Source organism: Salmo salar, chromosome 03, assembly GCF_965601325.2.
Source record: "Salmo salar chromosome 03, fSalSal1, whole genome shotgun sequence".
In the NCBI taxonomy this organism is placed as follows: Eukaryota; Metazoa; Chordata; class Actinopteri; order Salmoniformes; family Salmonidae; genus Salmo; species Salmo salar.
Window position 1 is genome coordinate 26,329,451 of NC_138293.1, and position 22,600 is coordinate 26,352,050.

Below are 22,600 nucleotides of genomic sequence, written 5' to 3' on the forward strand. Positions count from 1 at the left end.
CTCTGTTAACCTTATTTTTGGCTTTTATTCCAAAACCCCATTCATTTCCCACATAGGAATGGCTGAATGAACCTAGGGTATTCATTTCCGTTTTTTAGGACTACAAGCTGGCGAGGTCTATGGCGCTGCCCATGCGCACACAGACCTTATAATGGGACAGATACAATGTTGCATCATCTAACTATCTCTGTTTTTTTTCTTCTCTGTACTGAACACCCTGCTATCAATATCACCTTTCGTGTTTTTGAAGTCCATCCACTCTAATGATCTGCTCCGGAAATCAATTACATCTTCAAATGACATCACACACAACCCCTGGAGACATTTTAAACGGCTGACACGCTCTACTACAAAAGAACACGACCTGGCCAAAAATGGTTGATATTTTATTGCTCTAGGTCTTTTGCATTTATTCAGAGTACAGTAATCACACACATGGTCATGTCACTCACATCAATCTCATTGTAAAAAAAACAACACAACAAATCTACGTCACATTAGTAACTCGTTAGACTCTTGTGACAGCCTTAATATTAATACGATTAAACATAAACATGAACATAGTCCAAAAGATCAGCTGCTTAATATCGATTCATGTACCTTAATGTAACAGCTCAAATAAAAATATACATTTATTAGTACTGGTAAATCTGCTGATTGAATTCAACAAGCTATGGCTAAAGTTCTAATAAATATGTGGTAAAATGTACATTTTGTGCTGTTCAATGTGCTGATTTTTTTTTCATGTTTGCAACAGATTCAGTACATTATTTATGTGATCATTCTCTGTAAAAAGGCTGAAGAACATTAGGTTTATACTTCAATATGAAGTTGAACTCAAAGGTGAATCTTTTAGCTTGCTTAACAAATAAGTAAGCAGTAAACATGTCCGACAATATCTCTCTCTGCGGAATAACTGATTGTTTTGCTGGTGGATTGAAGAAACCAGCACATTAGCAGACATTTTACATCCCAAATTGCACTCTATTCCCTATATAGTTCACTACTTTTGACCATAGAGCCCAACAGTAGTGCACTATTAAGGGAATGGGGTGCCATTTGGGACTCAGACACTGACTTCCTACTGCTGCTGTTGGTACTGTCCCTCAGTGGCGGTGTAAAAGTCATCCAGGACACTCTGGATGTAGTCAAATGTGGGCCTGTCGTCTGGCTTGCTCTTCCAGCAGGTGGTCATGATGTCATAGAGCTCGTTGGGACAGTTCTCAGGGCGGGGCATTCTATAACCTTTCTGCACTGATGTCATCACTTCACCATTGCTCATCCCTAAAAAAGGAAAACAGGAACAGAAAGAATCAGAAGTGAGAAGTAGTAACTCTGAATAGCAGGTCGACCTAAATTGAAAGAAGCCAACATGACCGATTTCTTATTTATGTGGGGAAAATGGTTGAGCAATAAAGTCAGATTTTTTTGTATTTGTTAAGGCATCACAATAAATGCCATCAGAGCAGACAGAGGTCTTTTTCTGGAGAAAAAATCCCTACGATCGCTTGCAACATCTTTCATTAACCAGTAGATGGCGATAAATATCTGTGCTCACCTATTATTGAGTGCATTCAAGCTCCAAATTTTGCAGCATGTGGGGAAATCAGTCTTGAGTAGCTAGTCTTAAATATGAATGTGTTTGTGTGTAAGGTTGCATGTAATTACCTGGGTAAGGTATTTTTCCATAGGTAATGATTTCATACAGGAGGACTCCGAAGGACCACATGTCTGATTTGATAGTGAAGGAGCCATAGTTGATGGCCTCTGGTGCTGTCCACTTGATGGGAAACTTAGCTCCTGTAATGGACAAACAGAGGGCGAAAGAGTTTCTGACACTGATATAGGAGGAAAAACAAAGTAACGTTACAAGCTTGGATTGCTGACAGAAACATTCTTGTACAAACCAGGCCTGTATTAACTATGGAATATGCGTTGATAGCAGTTTTACTTCTGACATTGCTGATATTGACCTCTGCTTCCTGATTGGCATGAAAAAAATAAAAAATTACAACAGCCACAAAGTCAACACTGGCTATATCATAACAATCCATGAAAACAAATGTAAAGTTGGGGTTAGGCATAAGGTTAGCAGTGTGGTTAAGGTTAGTGTTAGTTCTGAAATCAGATTTTAAGAAATTGTAGAAATGGGTGGGGTGTAGCCATAGTTATGACTTTGTGGCTGTGGTAACTAGTGACAACCTGGTCCCTTAAGTAAACAAGAACATGTCTCGGGAAAACAGATGTACTTCTGGTCTCTACAGATACGATATTACAAAAAATATACAATTACACTACTGTAATACAACTCTGCAGAACACCAGGGAATTTCTCTATACTGTCTTTCTCAGCCAAACACTAGACAGATATTTGGAATCATTTATGACAGTTATCACATGAGATACACATATGTATAACATTTTGGCCAGTGTAATACTGTACTGACTAATTCTAGCATGCACAGACAGGAAGCTTACCCTCTCTGGCTGTATACTGGTCATCCTCAATGACTCTGGCCAGGCCAAAGTCAGCTATTTTACACAGCAAACTCTCAGACACCAGGACATTGGCTGTTCTCAGGTCACGGTGGATGTAGTTCTTTTTCTCAATGTACGCCATGCCCTCCGCAATCTGAAAAAGGATGACATTTCCCCTCAGGTATTAATGGAACTCAATTGAGCACTCAACCCAATTCAGTAGAGCTTTCAGACTATCTGACTTGTGTTGTTGTTCCCATAAAACAATACTGAAAAATGGTTATTAACTAGACTCCTGACACAAATTCAGTATGGTAATTTGCAATGCTGCATACCATAGTTAATGTATGTGTTTTACGTCTGGTTAGAATTGAATTAGCTACCAACCATTTGACTTGGTTAGTACTCAACAAGTTTAAGTGAGCTGAGCTGAGGAGTGGTTGTCCATTTGGGGAAAGGGACGACTGTTTCGTTTCCTAGATGGCATCCTCTTTCACTTTGTCTAAGAGGATGTGCAACTGTGGTTTGATGCAGTTTTCCCCAGAACGGACCATACCTCTGTCACTACACAGTGATCTGATTTAAAGTTTATTCTGAATTTACCACAACTGGTGTACTGACATGGCATGAGGTATTTTGGTTTATCTTTAATCTATTTTTAGGTAATTTACTTCTTTGGGGAGGCATGTTATCAATGATACATGTTATTCATCATTTTGTGTATTGACTTTGATTGAACCACATTTCTACTTCCATGAGAGACATACTCTGATTGGTGTGTGTGTGAGGGACCACTGGATGGTCTTCACTTGGCACTTCTATGTTCTTAGTTTGTGGCAACTCATTTGTTAAGTGAAACAAAAACCATGGTATTCTGTTCCTCTTTCTGGTTAACCAATGGAAAAAGTGACATCAGCATCTATTTCTTAAAAGGAAACAGTCTATAAAGAGCAATGCTCTTAATCACTGAGACAGAGAGATGTAAGAAGAACGTGCATTACCTGGGCAGAAAAATCGATTAGCTTAGGTAGCTGTACTTTGCAGCCCGCCTCACTTTTTAAGAAATCTAAGAGGCTCCCTACAAAAGGTAAAGAAACAAAATTGAGGAATAGAAACCAAACCAATGAAATTATTGGTGACTTACAGAACACTTATGTAACATCAAATGGTATGTATTGATGAAAACAGTCCATGCTGGCCACATAATAGTGTTTGAAACCAAGAGGTCTGTCTTGTAGGAATTGGACTCAGTGTGTGTGTTACCATTGGACATGTACTCTGTGATGATGTAGATCGGCTCGATCTTGGTGACGACGGCGTAGAGGCGCACCAGTCTGTCGTGTTGCAGGGTCTTCATCAGGTTAGCCTCCTCCATGAAGGCCTCAGCTGACATGGTGCCTGGCTTCAGCGTCTTCACTGCCACCTTGGTCGTGTTGTTGTAGAATGCTGCAGGAGGGATTTGCTCAGTAGGAAGTATAGCTAGATTGATATTGTACCACTACTGCCCATTGTTTTCTGACCTCTAGGGCTACCTGCTGTATCTTTTTGTCTTTTTGATTTGAATTACATTTTGATTGGAAGATTTGACAAACTGGTGACATTGAATGCATACTGTCTCACGTGATTTAGCAACAAGGGAACCAATGCCAGTGCTAAGCAGTGTTGTAGTACTCAAGTCCAGGACTCAGTCTTAAGTCAAGATTTTTATGACTCGTAACTCGACTTGGACTCGACCAGTGGTGAGTTTGTTGTTAGTAAACCTCTTTTTTGCAGAATTCAACATACTAGCTACAACAGCAAATGTTAAATAGCTGTATTATATATTTAGCCGTACAAATGTGCAACAGTATAATGAAGTTTAGCTTTAAAAAAATGGTTGGACAGCAACGTATGGGACTACCAAGGGACTTGCGACTCAACTCATGACTTGAGTATAAAGGACTCGGACTCGAACTCTAGGGACTTGTGAGCCAACTCATGACTTGAGTATAAAGGACTCGGACTCGAACTCTAGGGACTTGTGAGCCAACTCATGACTTGAGTATAAAGGACTCGAACACTAGGGATTTGGGACGCGACTCGAGTAGTGCACATACTAAATGCTGAATAAATATAATTGAGGAATTAAGCTGTAACAGTTCACAAAACATGAGTTTTTTGACAGAGCTAAAAGTAGACAGCGAAGCCTTATTTATCAATGTGCGTGCGCACTAAAAATTCTTGCAAAGGTCTGTATTTCTACAATTTGAACTTCATGGGAAAGTGTGTATCTCCATGCTCCACTTCTGTTCTTATTGTTCATTTGGGGGAAAGGGGAGTTTGATTATAATAATGGTAGGCTAATAAAAACATTAAAACATAGGCCCAATGATTAAAAAATGATGCAATTGCCATTGGTAAGGAGATTGCATAGCAGCATGATGTCTACTATATTTTATTATATAGGCCTAAATCATAATCATATTGCAGGACTTGTCTCTCCTTTTCTGACATACAGTTGAAGTCGGAAGTTTACATACACTTAGGTTGGAGTCATTAAAACTCGTTTTTAAACCACTCCACACATTTCTTGTTAACAAACTATAGTTTTGGCAAGTCGGTTAGGACATTTACTTTGTGCATGACACAAGTAATTTTTCCAACAATTGTTACAGACAGATTATTTCACTTATAATTCACTGTATCACAATTCCAGTGGGTCAGAAGTTTACATACACTAAGTTGACTGTGCCTTTAAACAGCTTGGGAAATTCCAGAAAATGATGTCATGGCTTTAGAAGCTTCTGATAAGCAAATTGACATCATTTGAGTCAATTGGAGGTGTACCTGTGGATGTATTTCAAGGCCTACCTTCAAACTCAGTGCCTCTTTGCTTGACATCATGGACAAGAAATCGCCGCCTACGAAAAAAAATTGTAGACCTACACAAGTCTGGTTCATCCTTGGGAGCAATTTCCAAATGCCTGAAGGTATAATTTTCTGGAATTTCCAAGCTATTTAAAGGCAGTCAACTTAGTGTATGTAAACTTCTGACCCACTGGAATTGTGATACAGTAAATTATAAGTGAAATAATCTGTCTGTAAACAATTGTTGGAAAAATGACTTGTGTCATGCACCAAGTAGATGTCCTAACCGACTTGCCAAAACTATAGTTTGTTAACAAGAAATGTGTGGAGTGGTTGAAAGACGAGTTTAAATGCCACCTTTCCAACAAGTCAGTTTGTCAAATTTCTGCCCCGGTCAACTCTAAGTGCTGTTAACGTGTAGTGGAAACGTCTAGGAGCAACAACGGCTCAGCCAAGAAGTGGTAAACCACACAAGCTCACAGAACGGGAGTGCTGAAGTGCGTAGCGTGTAAAAATCGTCTGTTCTTGGTTGCAACACTCACTACCGAGTTCCAAACTGCCTGGGGAAGCAACGTCAGCACAATAACTGTTCGTCGGGAGCTTTATGAAATGGGTTTCCATGGCCGAGCAGCCGCACACAAGCCTAAGATCATCGTGCCCAATGGCAATCGTCGGCTGGAGTGGTGTAAAGCTCACCACCATTGGACTCTGGAGCAGTGGAAACGTGTTCTCTGGAGTGATGAATAATGCACCACCATCTGGCAGTCCAACGGACAAATCTGGGTTTGGCGGATGCCAGGAGAATGCTACCTGCCCCAATGCATAGTGCCAACTGTAAAGTTTGGTGGAGGAATAATGGTCTGGGGCTGTTTTTCATGGTTCGGGCTAGGCCCCTTAGTTCCAGTGAAGGGAAATCTTAATGCTAAAGCATACAATGACATTTTAGACGATTCTTTTAATTCCTTGTTTTTTATAGAGAAGAGGAGACTAAACTCTCCAGAGACATAACAAATGCAAGGAGGTGAATGAGAGGAAACAGGACTGTCGACGGCTCCATCTGGCTGGCTGGCTGGATCACTGTGCCATAGGAAAAGCCCTTAATGCCAAAGAGGTCAAAGAAAACGAAAAACATCTTGAGCGCAGTACAGGAGGCCCTACAGTCCATTTGTATATTTGCAATGCCAACAATTTCCTACAATTCATCAAGGCCGAGGTGCAGGAAGGTAGCACATGAATAATAACAAAATCCAATGCAAATTCGACGTCAGACACGCTCACATTTCCTCTACAGATGCCTCTGATAACAGCGCCAACAGTTCCTAGTACCAGTCCCATCCCTCCACTCTCTAAGGCTGCTAACAATCTCATAGAGACAGAAAGATCAACATTTGACTATACCTGTCTGTCTCAGCTGCCCTACCCCTGATACAATTACACCACATTAAAGTGATAGTATTAAAAAAGCAATGGAGTGGGCCTCCCGAGTGGCGCAGCAGTCTAAGGTACTACATCACAATGCTATAATTATCACTACATATCTGGGTTTGATCCTGGGCTGTATCACAACCGGCCGTGACCGGGAGTCCCATAGGGCGGTGCACAATTGGCCCAGCATCGTCCAGGTTAGGGGAGGGTTTTGCCCGGGGGGGGCTTTACTTGGCTCATCGTGCTGTAGCGACTCCTTGTGGCGGGCTGGGCGCCTGTAGGCTGGCCTCGGTCGTCAGGTGAACAGTGTTTCCTCTAACACATTGGTGCGGCTGGCTTCTGGGTTACAAAGCGCAGTTTGGCGGGTCATGTTAAGGAGGACCCATGATTCGACCTTCGCCTCCCATGCCCGTTGGGGAGTTGCAGCGATGAGACAAGATCGAAATTGGGGAGGAAAAAAATGTGCAAGCCAGTCAAGTTCTTCCACATGGATCTGTTATTATTCATGTGCTACCTTCCTGCACCTCGGCCTTGATGAATTGTAGGAAATTGTTGGCATTGCAAATATACAAATGGACTGTAGGGCCTCCTGTACTGCGCTCAAGATGTTTTTCGTTTTCTTTGACCTCTTTGGCATTAAGGGCTTTTCCTATGGCACAGTGATCCAGCCAGCCAGATGGAGCCGTCGACAGTCCTGTTTCCTCTCATTCACCTCCTTGCATTTGTTATGTCTCTGGAGAGTTTAGTCTCCTCTTCTCTATAAAAAACAAGGAATTAAAAGAATCGTCTAAAATGTCATTGTATGCTTTAGCATTAAGATTTCCCTTCACTGGAACTAAGGGGCCTAGCCCGAACCATGAAAAACAGCCCCAGACCATTATTCCTCCACCAAACTGTACAGTTGGCACTATGCATTGGGGCAGGTAGCATTCTCCTGGCATCCGCCAAACCCAGATTTGTCCGTTGGACTGCCAGATGGTGGTGCATTATTCATCACTCCAGAGAACACGTTTCCACTGCTCCAGAGTCCAATGGTGGTGAGCTTTACACCACTCCAGCCGACGATTGCCATTGGGCACGATGATCTTAGGCTTGTGTGCGGCTGCTCGGCCATGGAAACCCATTTCATAAAGCTCCCGACGAACAGTTATTGTGCTGACGTTGCTTCCCCAGGCAGTTTGGAACTCGGTAGTGAGTGTTGCAACCAAGAACAGACGATTTTTACACGCTACGCACTTCAGCACTCCCGTTCTGTGAGCTTGTGTAGTTTACCACTTCTTGGCTGAGCCGTTGTTGCTCCTAGACGTTTCCACTACACGTTAACAGCACTTAGAGTTGACCGGGGCAGAAATTTGACAAACTGACTTGTTGGAAAGGTGGCATCCTATAACAGTGCCACGTTGAAAGTCACAGCTCTTCAGTAAGGCCATTCTACTGCCAATGTTTGTCTATGGAGATTGCATGGCTGTGTGCTCGATTTTATACACTGGTCAGCAAAGGGTGTGGTTTAAATAGCCAAATCCACTAATTTGAAGGTGTCTGTATACTTTTGTGTATCTTTGACTCACCCATCCACACTTCTCCAAACTGTCCTGCTCCCAGTTTTTTCACCATCTTGATGGACTCCTTGGAGATCTCCCAGGCATCTTTGTCCCATGGCTTCTGAGCTTCGGGTTTATCACACGGCTTCTCCAGCTTTCGACAGAGACCATCTGATTGTTCTGACAAATCACACCACAAACTGATGTTGAGACATTGCATTTTTGTACATTTTTTTGTTTGTTTGTCATTTAGCAGACGCTCTTATCCAGAGAGACTTACAGTAGTGAATGCATATTTCTCTATTTACTTTTAGTAAATAGAGAAGTTGAAAGAAGCCAAGAGAAAATGAAACGTCTTAGTTTTGTGCAATATTACAGGTGGGCTCAAATACATTGGTACTCACTGTAATAATGTTTTATCATGCTGCCAATGTCAGGGAATGTGATTTTAGGAGAGATGTAGAAGCCACCATTATCCAGCGTGCGGATCTTATAATGTTTCACAGCGTTTATTCCCTGGGCATCCACATCTCTGATAGACATGGAATAACTTCCTGATGAAGAGAAACACAATCACTATCACATTCAGACATCCAAATACAATACAGTGAATAATATATAAAATAATAATATATTCCATTTAGCAGATGCTTTTATCCAAAACGACTTACAGTCAAGCGTGCATAAATTATTTGACGTATAGGAATCATGGACAAGTTATTTTCATTAGAGAGACATAGTTTATCCAGTGGGTCCTTACCTTTTGATGTCTCACTCTCACGAATGAGGTAAGAGCCTGCTTTGTTTGCAGGGGCCAAAAGTTGTCTTTCTGCATCCTTCCTTGTAATATCCTTGAAAAACCATCTACGCAGAAAACAATATTATAGTGACACAATTTAGATATCTTCCCCTGAAATGAATCGAATAACAGCTATGTGCTTCTATTAACGGTGAATAGAAAGCCTTGTTGGCTCTGAGAGAAATGTGCAAAAGTCATTATGATAACGACACTCACTCCTCTGTCTCCATGGTGTTGGCCTCGGCAACATAATTGGAGGGTATGAACCCTTCTTTCTTAGTGGTCAGAGACCTAGCCTTCCACCATTCACCATGCCTGAAAACAGTTATGATTCATGTCGTCAATGAAGGAAGGGACACAACAATCTTCTCTTAGAAAAAAATAAGGGTTCCAAAAGGGTTATTCGGATGTCCCCATAGGAGAACCCTTTTTGGTTCCAATGAGAACCCTTTTGGGTTCCATGTAGAACTCTCTGTGGAAAGAGTGCTACATGGACCCCCAAAGGGTTCTACCTGGAACCAAAAAGGGTTCTCCTATGGGGACATCCGAAGGTTCTAGATAGTGTACTATTCAATGATGACACTGTAATCATCTTTATATAAAATGCTTGCGCAAACAATATTCCTCTTAGTCCAACATTGTGTTGGTTTATGTATAAAATCCAACACACTCAAATGTAATATATGGAGAACAGGCACTTACTCTTCAAGAACCTTAAGCCTTTCGCCCTTCTTGAATCCCAAATCTTCTGCATGTATTGCATCATATGGGTATATTGCAATTGCTATTTTACCAGACTCGCTTTGCTCTGTGTTAGAAAAGAGGGGGAGACAGTGGGAACACACTTCTCTTGCAATCAAATGTTATTGGAATATTGCAATGCACTGCAAAAGAAATGGAACCATCATACAATATTTGCTCTGCATCATTACTGTAACAATGTGCGATAAAGAAATGCAACAAGCATACCTTCCATTTTCATGAATACCTGACCAGGCAGGAGACCTCCAGGAGGTGAGTTACTCTGTATCAAGATATCATTTCATATCAGAACTTCTGGACAGTAGTTTGACAAAATGTTATGGTTTTATTGTGCTAATCTATGAACAATAGTTTGAATGTAAGGTGAAGAGATTGAAATGTGTGCTATTTCACCCATTTAAAAAAAAATAATAATAATTTGGTACATTTTTCAATATTTGAAGATTCATCAACAACACACTTGAACCAATTTTGTCAATTGTTTCCAGGTCAGGGATTTTTGGTAGTGATTACAAAAATACTGTTTCCCCTGAAACTACTACTTACTGTAGCACTTGGTTTAATGGAGGTGCGATCTCTCAAATTTACAGTTTGATCGGGACGTACTGGCTGTCGGTTCTTGCCATCAAGCACACCTCCATTCAGACCGGCATTCAGCTTGGATTTTTTACAACCCATATTGCCTATTGGGATAGACACAGAAGCTAACTTTAATGTATTGACCTCATCTTTCCCATTGGTTCATGGGAAAGACACACACATAGCATTTGGAACAAGGCTTACTATTCATGATCTCTATATTCCTGCAAAAGGCCCATAAGGAAAGAGGGATGGGGAAACATAACGAAGATGACTATCAAGACGCATACATCAAACAGAAGATTAACACTGACTGTGTGTGTGTGTGTGTTAGCAGTGTTCATGACCGACTGTACGCAGATGACCACTGCTCATAAACACAGATGACTTGTTATTAAGTAAAGTAGAACTGCAGTAGCTTGGGACTAAGTTACTATGACAGTGCACTGATCAGGAGTCAACTGTGTCAATACACTGTAAAATATATAACTTTATTTGCCGCAGTATTGATAGCACACAACCTAGCACAGATCAAAGCCTCACTCACTCATTTAACGTTTATTCATTCACAAACATTAACAGGCATTATCAATTATTTCCTTGTTTTATGTCCTTCTGCATTGTTAGGCTTGGAGATGACACATGATTTGATTTTCAGACAGTGCACATACAGAATCTGAGCAACAAGCCTGTATAAAGTAAGTATGGATATTTGATTTGGGCTCTTTCTGTCTGAACTGGGCTCAGTTAGACGTGGTCTCTCAGGGGAGTTAACCTCTCCTGTACCACAACACCACTTGATGCAGCGGTGTCTGCAAATTAATTTACACCGCAAAATAGAAGCAAGTGGGTTTTGAGCAGCAGTGGTCGTGTACAGAATCTCACTCACTCACTCACACAGTGGAGTTTGGAGCACTATACTGTAAAGGTCACAATCTTAGATATGTTACATTGTCTGCTGTGTAGATTAATACCATAGACATAAGATACAGGTAGCGGTTTTCTATCTAACAGCAGAAAACAGGGTTGTACAGCTGGCTCACTGAGGCCAGGGGCAACACATGAGTTTCTGTGTCACAACACATTCACACACTCCAATGACAATGCTCTGTGTCCAGGGGAATTCTCCAAGGATTTCAGTTATAAATAGTCATATCATGAGCTACAAAATAATATAATTAACACAATAGGCCTATTGCTTGATCTAAAACGATTGTGTTACTAAAACTGAGGGAGAGAGAAATATGGACTTATTAACTAGGCCAGTCAAAATTAGACTGGTGTAAGGTATTTTTCTTCCTTGACGAAACTGAACACATTTGAGGTTTCCTCAAACTTTGGACCCCTAAAACAATACTTATCAGTTTTCCTTTCTGGGCAAATAACAGCTGAAAGGCACACCATTCATTTGACCTAGTCTTGTCTTTCATGTACCCCAAATGGAAACCAGAACTAGATCAGAAACTAGATGTACCTTTCAAATTAGAAATGTCCTTGTTTTGCATTGTTCTCCAATAATGAATATCTGGTTTGCGAACTATGGCATTTGGTTGTACTAATGCACTGTTGTTGAATGATAAGGACAATGCATTAGACCATTGAGCAAATGTATATCTATGATGAAAAATAATGCATTCAACACCTAGTGCTCTGAATCAAATGCTGAAAAACAAACCCAACTACACTGTTAGGTGTAGTTTGGCTGTCAGTGCTTTGGCTGTATTTCTAGATGACAGACAGGATACGGGTTAAGGCTTCGGACAGATTAAAATAACTATACAGAGGCTACGTGCTACTGTGGCTTCTGCACACTTCCTCATTTGACCAGCCTCTGCCTTTTGCAAGGAAAAACCCTCTCTGCATAACGTATTTCTCAACCAAGTCTGGGGTTTAGGTTTCATGTCAACTATTATTCTATTTTCTTTAAGAATTAATTTAGTTAATCAATGCAAAACGTTTAATTACATTGAGTAATGTTGAATAAATACATATATTGATGAAAATAAACGTAAAGATGGAATCCACAGTTGGCGGAAATGGCGCCACTGGCCGCCCCACCACTGTTGTTGCTTTTGCTGCCGAGCTGAGGAGCATTACGCAGCAGGTAAAACAAACGCAGCACTTACTGTGCTCTTCTATCGCGGGAGCAATGATGTCCGAGGGGAAAAAAACAGTGTTCATTGTTTGCAGTAACTTTGTTGTTTTAATATCGCAAACGGACGTGGCTGTTTCACCATTAAGGATTCCAGCTGTAAACCATGCCTCACACACTTGGATAGGCCTAGATTAGTGGAGGGCACAGTGCATGTGGGCATGTGCACGGCAGGTGTGTCAATCACACCCATAGACTTCGCATCCTTGTACCTGTTCCATTATGCCGTTTATGAGAGCACAGGCAGCACCACTGAGGCCATCTCCATTTTGAAGTAGTCAATTTTCTTCTTCTACTACTTCTATGAGTTGGCAAACAAACTGAATGTGTGCATACTGTCACCTGGAGTGGGTTGTTTGAACAGGTATAAAGCCAAGTTTGGCGATTTACTGGCAATTGCAGTTGATGTTTGCTCATGAGTATAATTAATTGGTTGATCCCTCCTGGTGACCTGGATGGAATTATGTGACCCTTCCATAACCCATATCTATCTCGATAACCATATTTACATGTGCACATGTAACTGATGTGAAATGGCTAGTTAGTTAGCGGTGGTGCGCACTAATAGCGTTTCAATCGGATGACGTCATTCGCTCTGAGACGTGAAGTAGTTGTTCCCCTTGCTCTGCAAAGGCCGTGGCTTTTGTGGAGTGATGGGTAACGATGCTTCGAGGGTGGCTGTCGTCGATGTGTGCAGAGGGTCCCTGGTTCGATCCCAGGTTGGGGTGAGGAGAGGGACGGAAGCTATACTGTTAGAAAAAACTAATTATTTTAGACCTTTACTCAAGTACTTTTGGAAAAAGTACCCAATTGTCATACTTGAGTAAAAGTAAAGATACCTTAATAGAAAATGATTCAAGTAAAGGTGAAATTCACCCAGTAAAATACTACTTGAGTAAAAGTCTAAAATAATTAGTTTTTTATAAATACTTAAGTATCAAAAGTAAATGTAATTGCTAAAATATAGTAAAAGTATAAATAATTTCAAATTCCTTACATTAAGAAAAACTGACACCACCATTCTATTTTTCCATTTACAGAGAGCCAGAGGCATGCTCCAACACTCAGCCATCATTTACAGAGAGCCAGGGGCATGCTCCAACACTCAGCCATCATTTACAGAGAGCCAGGGGGATGCTCCAACACTCAGCCATCATTTACAGAGAGCCAGGGGCATGCTCCAACACTCAGCCATCATTTACAGAGAGCCAGGGGCATGCTCCAACACTCAGCCATCATTTACAGAGAGCCAGGGGCATGCTCCAACACTCATACATCATTTACAGAGAGCCAGGGACATGGTCCAACACTCAGCCATCATTTACAGAGAGCCAGGGGCATGCTCCAACACTCAGCCATCATTTACAGAGAGCCAGGGGCATGCTCCAACACTCAGCCATCATTTACAGAGAGCCAGGGGCATGCTCCAACACTCAGCCATCATTTACAGAGAGCCAGGGGCATGCTCCAACACTCAGCCATCATTTACAGAGAGCCAGGGGCATGCTCCAACACTCACACATCATTTACAGAGAGCCAGGGGCATGCTCCAACACTCAGCCATCATTTACAGAGAGCCAGGGGCACACTCCAACATCATTTACAAATGAAGAATGTGTGTGTAGTGAGTCTGCCAAATCAGAGGCAGTTGGGATGACATGGGATGTTCTCTTGATAAGTGTGTGTGAATTATACAATTTTCCTGTCCTGCTAAGCATTCAAAATATAATGAGTATTTTTGGGTATCAGGGAAAATGTGTAAAGTGAATTAGGAATGTAGTGAAGTAAAAGTAGTCATAAACAATTACCCAAAAAAGCTTGTATCCCGGTTATGAGAGACCTGGATAAAATGCATGGGATGTTCTGATCTTAGACATCTTACACAGGCTCAGTTACACATATCATGGGTGTTATGTGATGTTTCATCTGATTGTCAAACAAATTACTTCAAAAAGTAGGCTACATGGACAGTTTGTTCCACCATAATTCCATTACAATTTATTTTGCTGATACTCCTTACTGGACCATATAGCCAACAATTAAACACGTTTCTGATAAGACTTCAGTTTGTCTTGGGTGCATATTTTATGTGTTTGAAATACTGTCTGCTTGCACAGCATTGTCAAAGATAACACATTACAAGTGCATTCAGCATTTTCTCAAGAGATGGTGAAAGAAATCATTCTCCACTTCTGTTCCCGAGACATTAACATTTATTATGTACATTTACTGCAAGAAATGCATAATTCTGCAGGAGTTAATATTATGAGAAGTTATAGGCTTACAGTCAGTATTCATATTTTAGTTACTATTCCATTTAACCCATATGAACTTAAATTATGAATATTCTGTTTATTCATGGTACAGGGATACTAATGAGCGGGATATCAAAGTTGCATGTAAACAGTTTATCCCGAATAAGACGCTAAGCGGTATACGAGCTACTATTCAGAATACTGTGAGCATGTAAACCATCGGGAAATCTGAGCCGGCTAGAGGAGGTGATGGTAACCTGCTTTTAACTCTCCACATTTTTCGGAATAATGTGTCACCTTAAACACACAACATTTAAAACATAGGCAACGCCCTGGTTTGTACATACAGACCAATTTCTTTAGACAGATGTTTAAGAACAATTTTAACTTGTGCATTCGGCTCAGTGGACCGTATTACGTTGTGTTTATAGCGAAAATGTGGACAACGTTCCCAAACAAATTGACTAGCGTAATGTTTATAGAAATAAAATGAAGACTTGTTTGATAAGAAAAAAACTATAGACAAAGAAAATAAATAGAATAAAGCAGCAATGCCATAATATAGGCTAGATTTACCTGTCAAATTTCAGTAGTTGGAGAAGCGGCTGAGCGGCTAATTCAAATAAAGACAAATGTTTGTAATCCTCAACTTTCGTGTCTTGCTCTTCATTAGAGCTGCCAATGGACTGTGAAATTCAACAGAATGAGGAACTTCATATTTTAATTTTTTTTTTTTTTTTTTTTTTATATATTACTGTAACTTCCTGGTACAATGTTCCGTTTTGTCCAATGTATTTGCATAATTGCTTACCAACTGAACGCATTTGAAAGTCGAGGTCATTTGAGGTCAAAGTCATATTTATTACATTTATGTACACTGGATTTTTTGGTTTTATAAAAATCACAGGTACTACAATGTATGAAATGGACTGAGGGGACATTGTGGAACTACTGTCTGTGTTAGTGAGAAGCGGCATGATGAACAGTCAGCCAAAACAACCTATTGATTTCCCCAGAACAGTGGTTCCCAAACTTTTTATAGTCTGTACCCCTTAAAACATTCAACCTCCAACTGCGTCCCCCCTCTAGCACCAGGGTCAGCGCACTCTCAAATGTTGTTTTTTTGCCATCATTGTAAGCCTGCCACACACATACTATATGATACACACTCTCTTCTCCAGACCATTTCCGGAGACCTTCTCCCCTTCCTCACCTCGCTCATCAACTCATCCTTGACCGCTGGCTACGTCCCTTCCGTCTTCAAGAGAGCGAGAGTTGCACCCCTTCTGAAAAAACCTACACTCGATCCCTCCGATGTCAACAACTACAGACCAGTATCCCTTCTTTCTATTCTCTCCAAAACTCTTGAACGTGCCGTCCTTGGCCAGCTCTCCTGCTATCTCTCTCAGAATGACCTTGATCCTAATCAGTCAGGTTTCAAGACTGGGCATTCAACTGAGACTGCTCTTCTCTGTGTCACGGAGGCTCTCCGCACTGCTAAAGCTAACTCTCTCTCCTCTGCTCTCATCCTTCTAGACCTATCTGCTGCCTTTGATACTGTGAACCATCAGATCCTCCTCTCCACCCTCTCCGAGTTGGGCATCTCCGGCGCGGCCCACGCTTGGATTGCGTCCTACCTGACAGGTCGCTCCTACCAGGTGGCGTGGCGAGAATCTGTCTCCGCACCATGCGCTCTCACCACTGGTGTCCCCCAGGGCTCTGTTCTAGGCCCTCTCCTATTCTCGCTATACACCAAGTCACTTGGCTCTGTCATATCCTCACATGGTCTCTCCTATCATTGCTATGCAGACGACACACAATTCATCTTCTCCTTTCCCCCTTCTGATAACCAGGCGGCGAATCGCATCTCTGCATGTCTGTCAGACATATCAGTGTGGATGACGGATCACCAGCTCAAGCTGAACCTCGGCAAGACGGAGCTGCTCTTCCTCCCGGGGAAGGACTGCCCGTTCCATGATCTCGCCATCACGGTTGACAACTCCCTTGTGTTCTCCTCCCAGAGTGCTAAGAACCTTGGCATGATCCTGGACAACACCCTGTCGTTCTCCACTAACATCAAGGCGGTGACCCGATCCTGTAGGTTCATGCTCTACAACATTCGCAGAGTACGACCCTGCCTCACACAGGAAGCGGCGCAGGTCCTAATCCAGGCACTTGTCATCTCCCGTCTGGATTACTGCAACTCGCTGTTGGCTGGGCTCCCTGCCTATGCCATTAAACCCCTACAACTCATCCAGAACGCCGCAGCCCGTCTGGTGTTCAACCTTCCCAAGTTCTCTCACGTCACCCCGCTCCTCCGCTCTCTCCACTGGCTTCCAGTTGAAGCTCGCATCCGCTACAAGACCATGGTGATTGCCTACGGAGCTGTGAAGGGAACGGCACCTCCATACCTTCAGACTCTGATCAGGCCCTACACCCAAACAAGGGCACTGCGTTCATCCACCTCTGGCCTGCTGGCCCCCCTACCTCTGAGGAAGCACAGTTCCCACTCAGTCCAGTCAAAACTGTTCGCTGCTCTGGCACCCCAATGGTGGAACAAGCTCCCTCACGACGCCAGGACAGCGGAGTCAATCACCACCTTCCGGAGACACCTGAAACCCCACCTCTTTAAGGAATACCTAGGATAGGATAAAGTAATCCTTCTAACCCCCCCCCCCTTAAAAGATTTAGATGCACTATTGTAAAGTGGTTGTTCCACTGGATATCATAAGGTGAATGCACCAATTTGTAAGTCGCTCTGGATAAGAGCGTCTGCTAAATGACTTAAATGTAAATGTAAATACATTAATTAAACATAAGAATGAGTGAGTTTTTGTCACAACCCGGCTTGTGGGAAATGACAAAGTGCTCTTATAGGATCAGGGAAAAAAATAATATTATAATAATCAATAATTTTGCTCTTTATTTAGTCAACTTACATATAAAACCATATTTGTTCATCAAAAATTGTGAATAACTCACCACAGGTTAATGAGAAGGGTGTGCTTGTGTAACCGGTGTGAAATGGCTAGCTATGTTAGCGGGGTGCGCGCTAATAGTGTTTCAATCGGTGACGTCACTCGCTCTGAGACCATGAAGTAGTTGTTCCCTTTCCTATGCAAGGGCCGTGGCTTTTGTGGAGTGATAGGAAACTATGCTTCGAGGGTGTCAGTTGTTGTGTGCAGAGGGTCCCTGGTTCGAGCCCAGGTAGGGGTGAGGAGAGGGATGGAAGCAATACTGTTACACTTGAAAGGATGTACATAACTCTACAATGTTGGGTTGTATGGAGAGTCTGTCTTAAATCATTTTCCACACAGTCTGTGCCTGTATTTAGTTTTCATGCTAGTGAGGGCCGAGAATCCACTCTCACATAGGTGCGTGGTTGCAACGGGCATCAGTGTCTTAACGGCGCGATTTTCCAAGGTAAGATACTCTGAGCACAGCCCAATCCAGAAATCTGGTAGTGGCTTCTGATTTTAAATTCAATTTTCACAGAACAGCTTGTTGCAATTTCGATGATGCTGTCTTGTTCAGATATCGGTAAGTGGACTGGAGGTAGGCCATGAAAGGGATAACGAATCCAGTTGTTTGTGTCGTCCGTTTCGGAGAAGTACATGCATAACTGCGCACCCAGCTCACTCAGGTGCTTTCGCTATCACATTTGACATTGTCTGTAAGCTTGAGTTCATTTGCACACAAAAAAATCATACAATGATGGAAAGACCTGTGTGATGTCCTTGTTATCATCCTTGTTAATGCAGACAGAGAAGAGCTCCAACTTCTTAATCATAGCCTAAATTTTGTCCACCAAATTGAATAGTTGCAGAGTCCCTGTAATCCTAGATTCAGATCATTCAGGCAAGAAAAAACATCATCCAGATAGGCCAGTCGTGTGAGAAACTCATCACGCAAGCGGTCAGACAAGTGAAAATTATGGTCAGTAAAGAGAACTTTTTAAGCTCGTCTCTCAATTAAATAAAATGTGTCAATACTTTTCCCCTTTATAACCAGAGCACTTCTGTATGTTTTAAAAGCGTTACATGGTTGCTGCCCATATCATTGCATAATGCAGAAAATACACGGGAGTTCAGGGGCCTTGTGAACTTAAAGTTATTAATAAACCAATTAGGCACATTTGGGCAGAAAATTCTGAACAAATGCAATGGTTCATTGGATCAGTCAAACTTTGCACGTACACTGCTGCCATCTAGTGGCCAAAATCTAAATTGCGACTGGGCTGGATTAATACATTATGGCCTTTCTGTTGCATTTCAAAGATGGTACAAAAAATACATATTTTACCAGATCTAATGTGTTATATTCTCCTACCTTCATTTCACATTTCCACAAACTTCAAGGTGTTTCCTTTCAAATGGTATCAAGAATATGCAAATCCTTGCTTCAGGTCCTGAGCTACAGGCAGTTAGATTTGGGTATGTCATTTTAGGCGAAAATTGAAAAAAAGGGTCTGTTCCTTAAGTTATTAATTTTTCACTGTAGTGTCCAAAACGTCTTTCAAGCTGTCAGGCATTCCCTTGGCAGCAAGAGCCTCTCGGGGGATGCTGCATTGTACCCAAATGGCATCGGGAGCAACTGCTTGCACACGTGTTACCACTCCACTATGTAGAAGAGGATGTGTTCGTTACTTGACCCCACATATATGTAACAGACATATACAGTGAGGGGGAAAAAGGTATTTGATCCCCTGCTGATTTTGTACGTTTGCCCACTGACAAAGAAATGACCAGTCTATCATTTTAATGGTAGGTTTATTTGAACAGTGAGAGACAGAATAACAACAAAAAAATCCAGAAAAACGCATATCAAAAATTGTATACATTTATTTGCATTTTAATGAGGGAAATAAGTATTTGACCCCCTCAATCAGAAAGATTTCTGGCTCCCAGGTGTCTTTTATACAGGTAACGAGCTGAGATTAGGAGCACACTCTTAAAGGGAGTGCTCCTAATCACAGTTTGTTACCTGTATAAAAGACACCTGTCCACAGAAGCAATCAATCAATCAGATTCCAAACTCTCCACCATGGCCAAGACCAAAGAGCTCTCCAAGGATGTCAGGGACAAGATTGTAGACCTACACAAGGCTGGAATGGGCTACAAGACCATCGCCAAGCAGCTTGGTGAGAAGGTGACAATAGTTGGTGCGATTATTCGCAAATGGAAGAAACACAAAAGAACTGTAAATCTCCCTCGACCTGGGGCTCCATGCAAGATCTCACCTCGTGGAGTTGCAATGATCATGAGAACAGTGAGGAATCAGCCCAGAACCTACACAGGAGGATCTTGCCAATGATCTCAAGGCAGCTGGGACCATAGTCACCAAGAAAACAATTGGTAACACACTACGCCGTGAAGGACTGAAATCCTGCAGCGCCCGCAAGGTCCACCTGCTCAAGAAAGCACATATACATGCCCGTCTGAAGTTTGCAAATGAACATCTGAATGATTCAGAGGACAACTGGGTGAAAGTGTTGTGGTCAGATGAGACCAAAATGGAGCTCTTTGGCACCAACTCAACTCGCCGTGTTTGGAGGAGGAGGAATGCTGCCTATGACCGCAAGAACACCATCCCCACCGTCAAACACGGAGGTGGAAACATTATGCTTTGGGGTGCTTTTCTGCTAAGGGGACAGGACAACTTCACCGCATCAAAGGGACGATGGACGGGGCCATGTACCGTCAAATCTTGGTTGAGAACCTCCTTCCCTCAGCCAGGGCATTGAAAATGGGTCGTATATGGGTATTCCAGCGTGACAATGACCCAGAACACACAGCCAAGGCAACAAAGGAGTGGCTCAAGAAGAAGCACATTAAGGTCCTGGAGTGGCCTAGCCAGTCTCCAGACCTTAATCCCATAGAAAATCTGTGGCTGAAGGTTCGAGCTGAAGGTTCGAGTTGCCAAACGTCAGCCTTGAAACCTTAATGACTTGGAGAAGATCTGCAGAGGAGTGGGACAAAATCCCTCCTGAGATGTGTGCAAACCTGCTGGCCAACTACAAGAAATGTCTGACCTCTGATTGCCACCAAGTACTAAGTCATGTTTTGCAGAGGGGTCAAATACTTATTTCCCTCATTTAAAATGCAAATCAATTTATAACATTTTTGACATGCGTTTTTCTGGATTTTTTTGTTGTTATTCTGTCTCTCACTGTTCCAATAAACCTACCATTAAAATTATAGACTGATCATTTCTTTGTCAGTGGGCAAACGTACAAAATCAGCAGGGGATCAAATACTTTTTTCCCTCACTGTACCAGGAGCTGTGCCAGGCCCGCCACGTCTGTTGACACATCCAGCTGTAACGCATAGAATTCACTGGCTTGTATGCGAAGCAGCCATGTCACTGATGCGTCGTGAAGCATTGTTGTTTGATGAAGGCATTGTCTGTAGTTTTTTGGGCCTTTTCCCCCAGCAGTGTCCCAGCTATATCCGCGACAGCAGGAAGAATTAAGTCCTCCACAATAGTATGGGACTTGCCTGTCCTAGCCACTCGGTAGCTCACCATATAAGACGCTTCGAGCCCCTTCTTATTAATAGTATCTGTTGCTTTTATACATGTCTTACTACTCAAAAGTCATCTTAATTCTCGCTCAAACTCCTGTGGCTTATTTTTCAAATTGGCATCTTTTTGTTTCTAAAATGTTTGCACAAGAGTGAAGTTTTCATTAAGTTGTGAGATAGTACTTTTGCACATATAACACACCATGGCTGAGGAAAGGCACTACTCCCAATAAGTGATCCCAAAATCAATGTAGTTCTCATATTTGCGCCTCTTCGATGGTACAACGTCCCTGTCTGTTGTTCGGTCCTTTCCCGGGTAAGGGGGCAGTAGCTCTTCGGCTGCATCAGATTCACAAATGTCAGTGTCCATACTAGCTGGTATAATTTTTTGAAGATAAACACACAACGCAGAGGATGAGAGGACTAAAAACCTACAGTACTAATAGTTAATAGGGAATTGTAAATAGGAGTTGGGTTTCAGTTCAACATCTGTTTAGAATCTGTGGAAAGTCATTCTTGAACTCAGCTACGTTCAGTACATTGTGTCGGGAGCAGGATACTTGTTATTTGGCCATTGACCCAGTTGTACTGCAAGGATTTCTGATTGGTCAACCCCAGGCTAGGGTGGGGTTATAAGTGGCATCCTGTTCCTTTGTTCGGTGGAGAAAAGCTGACGACAGGGGAGACTGAACATCTACCTCCCAGCATAACATCTATGATTTGTCCTTCTCAAATGAACCCATTTTCTCCCTGATTTGTTTTGGAGTTGGTGTTATTGAAGAATAACATCAACTGCTACCCCTGGGCTAGCAACAAATGTAGAATTTCTGATGCTAGCATTGGATGTGCTCGTGGAAACAGAACAACTTATGTCATCGACAGGTGCAGGTGTAGTACTTCTGGTAGTAGCAGTACTACCAGTAGAGCTGGTATATGGGCCGTAAATATTTTTTATATCATTTATCAATTTTCGAGCAAACGGAATGAGCAGCAGCTATGTTTGGCTACATACGGACCATTAGTCGTATTCCCGCGAGAGTAACTGTTAATGTGATTGGATGTTAATTATTTGACTAGGCTACCTGTATTTGACATTGTTGTTATTTCGCTGAATACTATATGGTTTAAATAGATTTTTGGCAGTGAAACGAGGCTACTCAGGCGAGAAAAAACATCACCCAAATGTATAGCCCCATAGGAAATGGACTGTTTGAAAATGTAAATACACCAGTTTAGGAATAG

At 42.0% G+C, this 22,600-nt stretch overlaps 1 protein-coding gene across 1 annotated transcript; it reads right to left on the reverse strand.

The window, feature by feature from the left end:
• Positions 1 to 373: 373 nt before the first annotated feature.
• On the reverse strand, positions 374 to 15,509 carry LOC100196779 (v-yes-1 Yamaguchi sarcoma viral related oncogene homolog). The gene is given in 13 exon segments (NM_001141801.1): positions 374 to 1,284; positions 1,669 to 1,800; positions 2,478 to 2,631; positions 3,479 to 3,555; positions 3,741 to 3,923; positions 8,318 to 8,470; positions 8,695 to 8,844; positions 9,051 to 9,154; positions 9,306 to 9,404; positions 9,792 to 9,897; positions 10,059 to 10,113; positions 10,398 to 10,534; positions 15,414 to 15,509. Coding segments are annotated over 12 exon segments (1,548 nt in total). The 5' UTR covers positions 10,530 to 10,534; positions 15,414 to 15,509; the 3' UTR covers positions 374 to 1,081.
• Between the last annotated feature and the right edge of the window lie 7,091 nt (positions 15,510 to 22,600).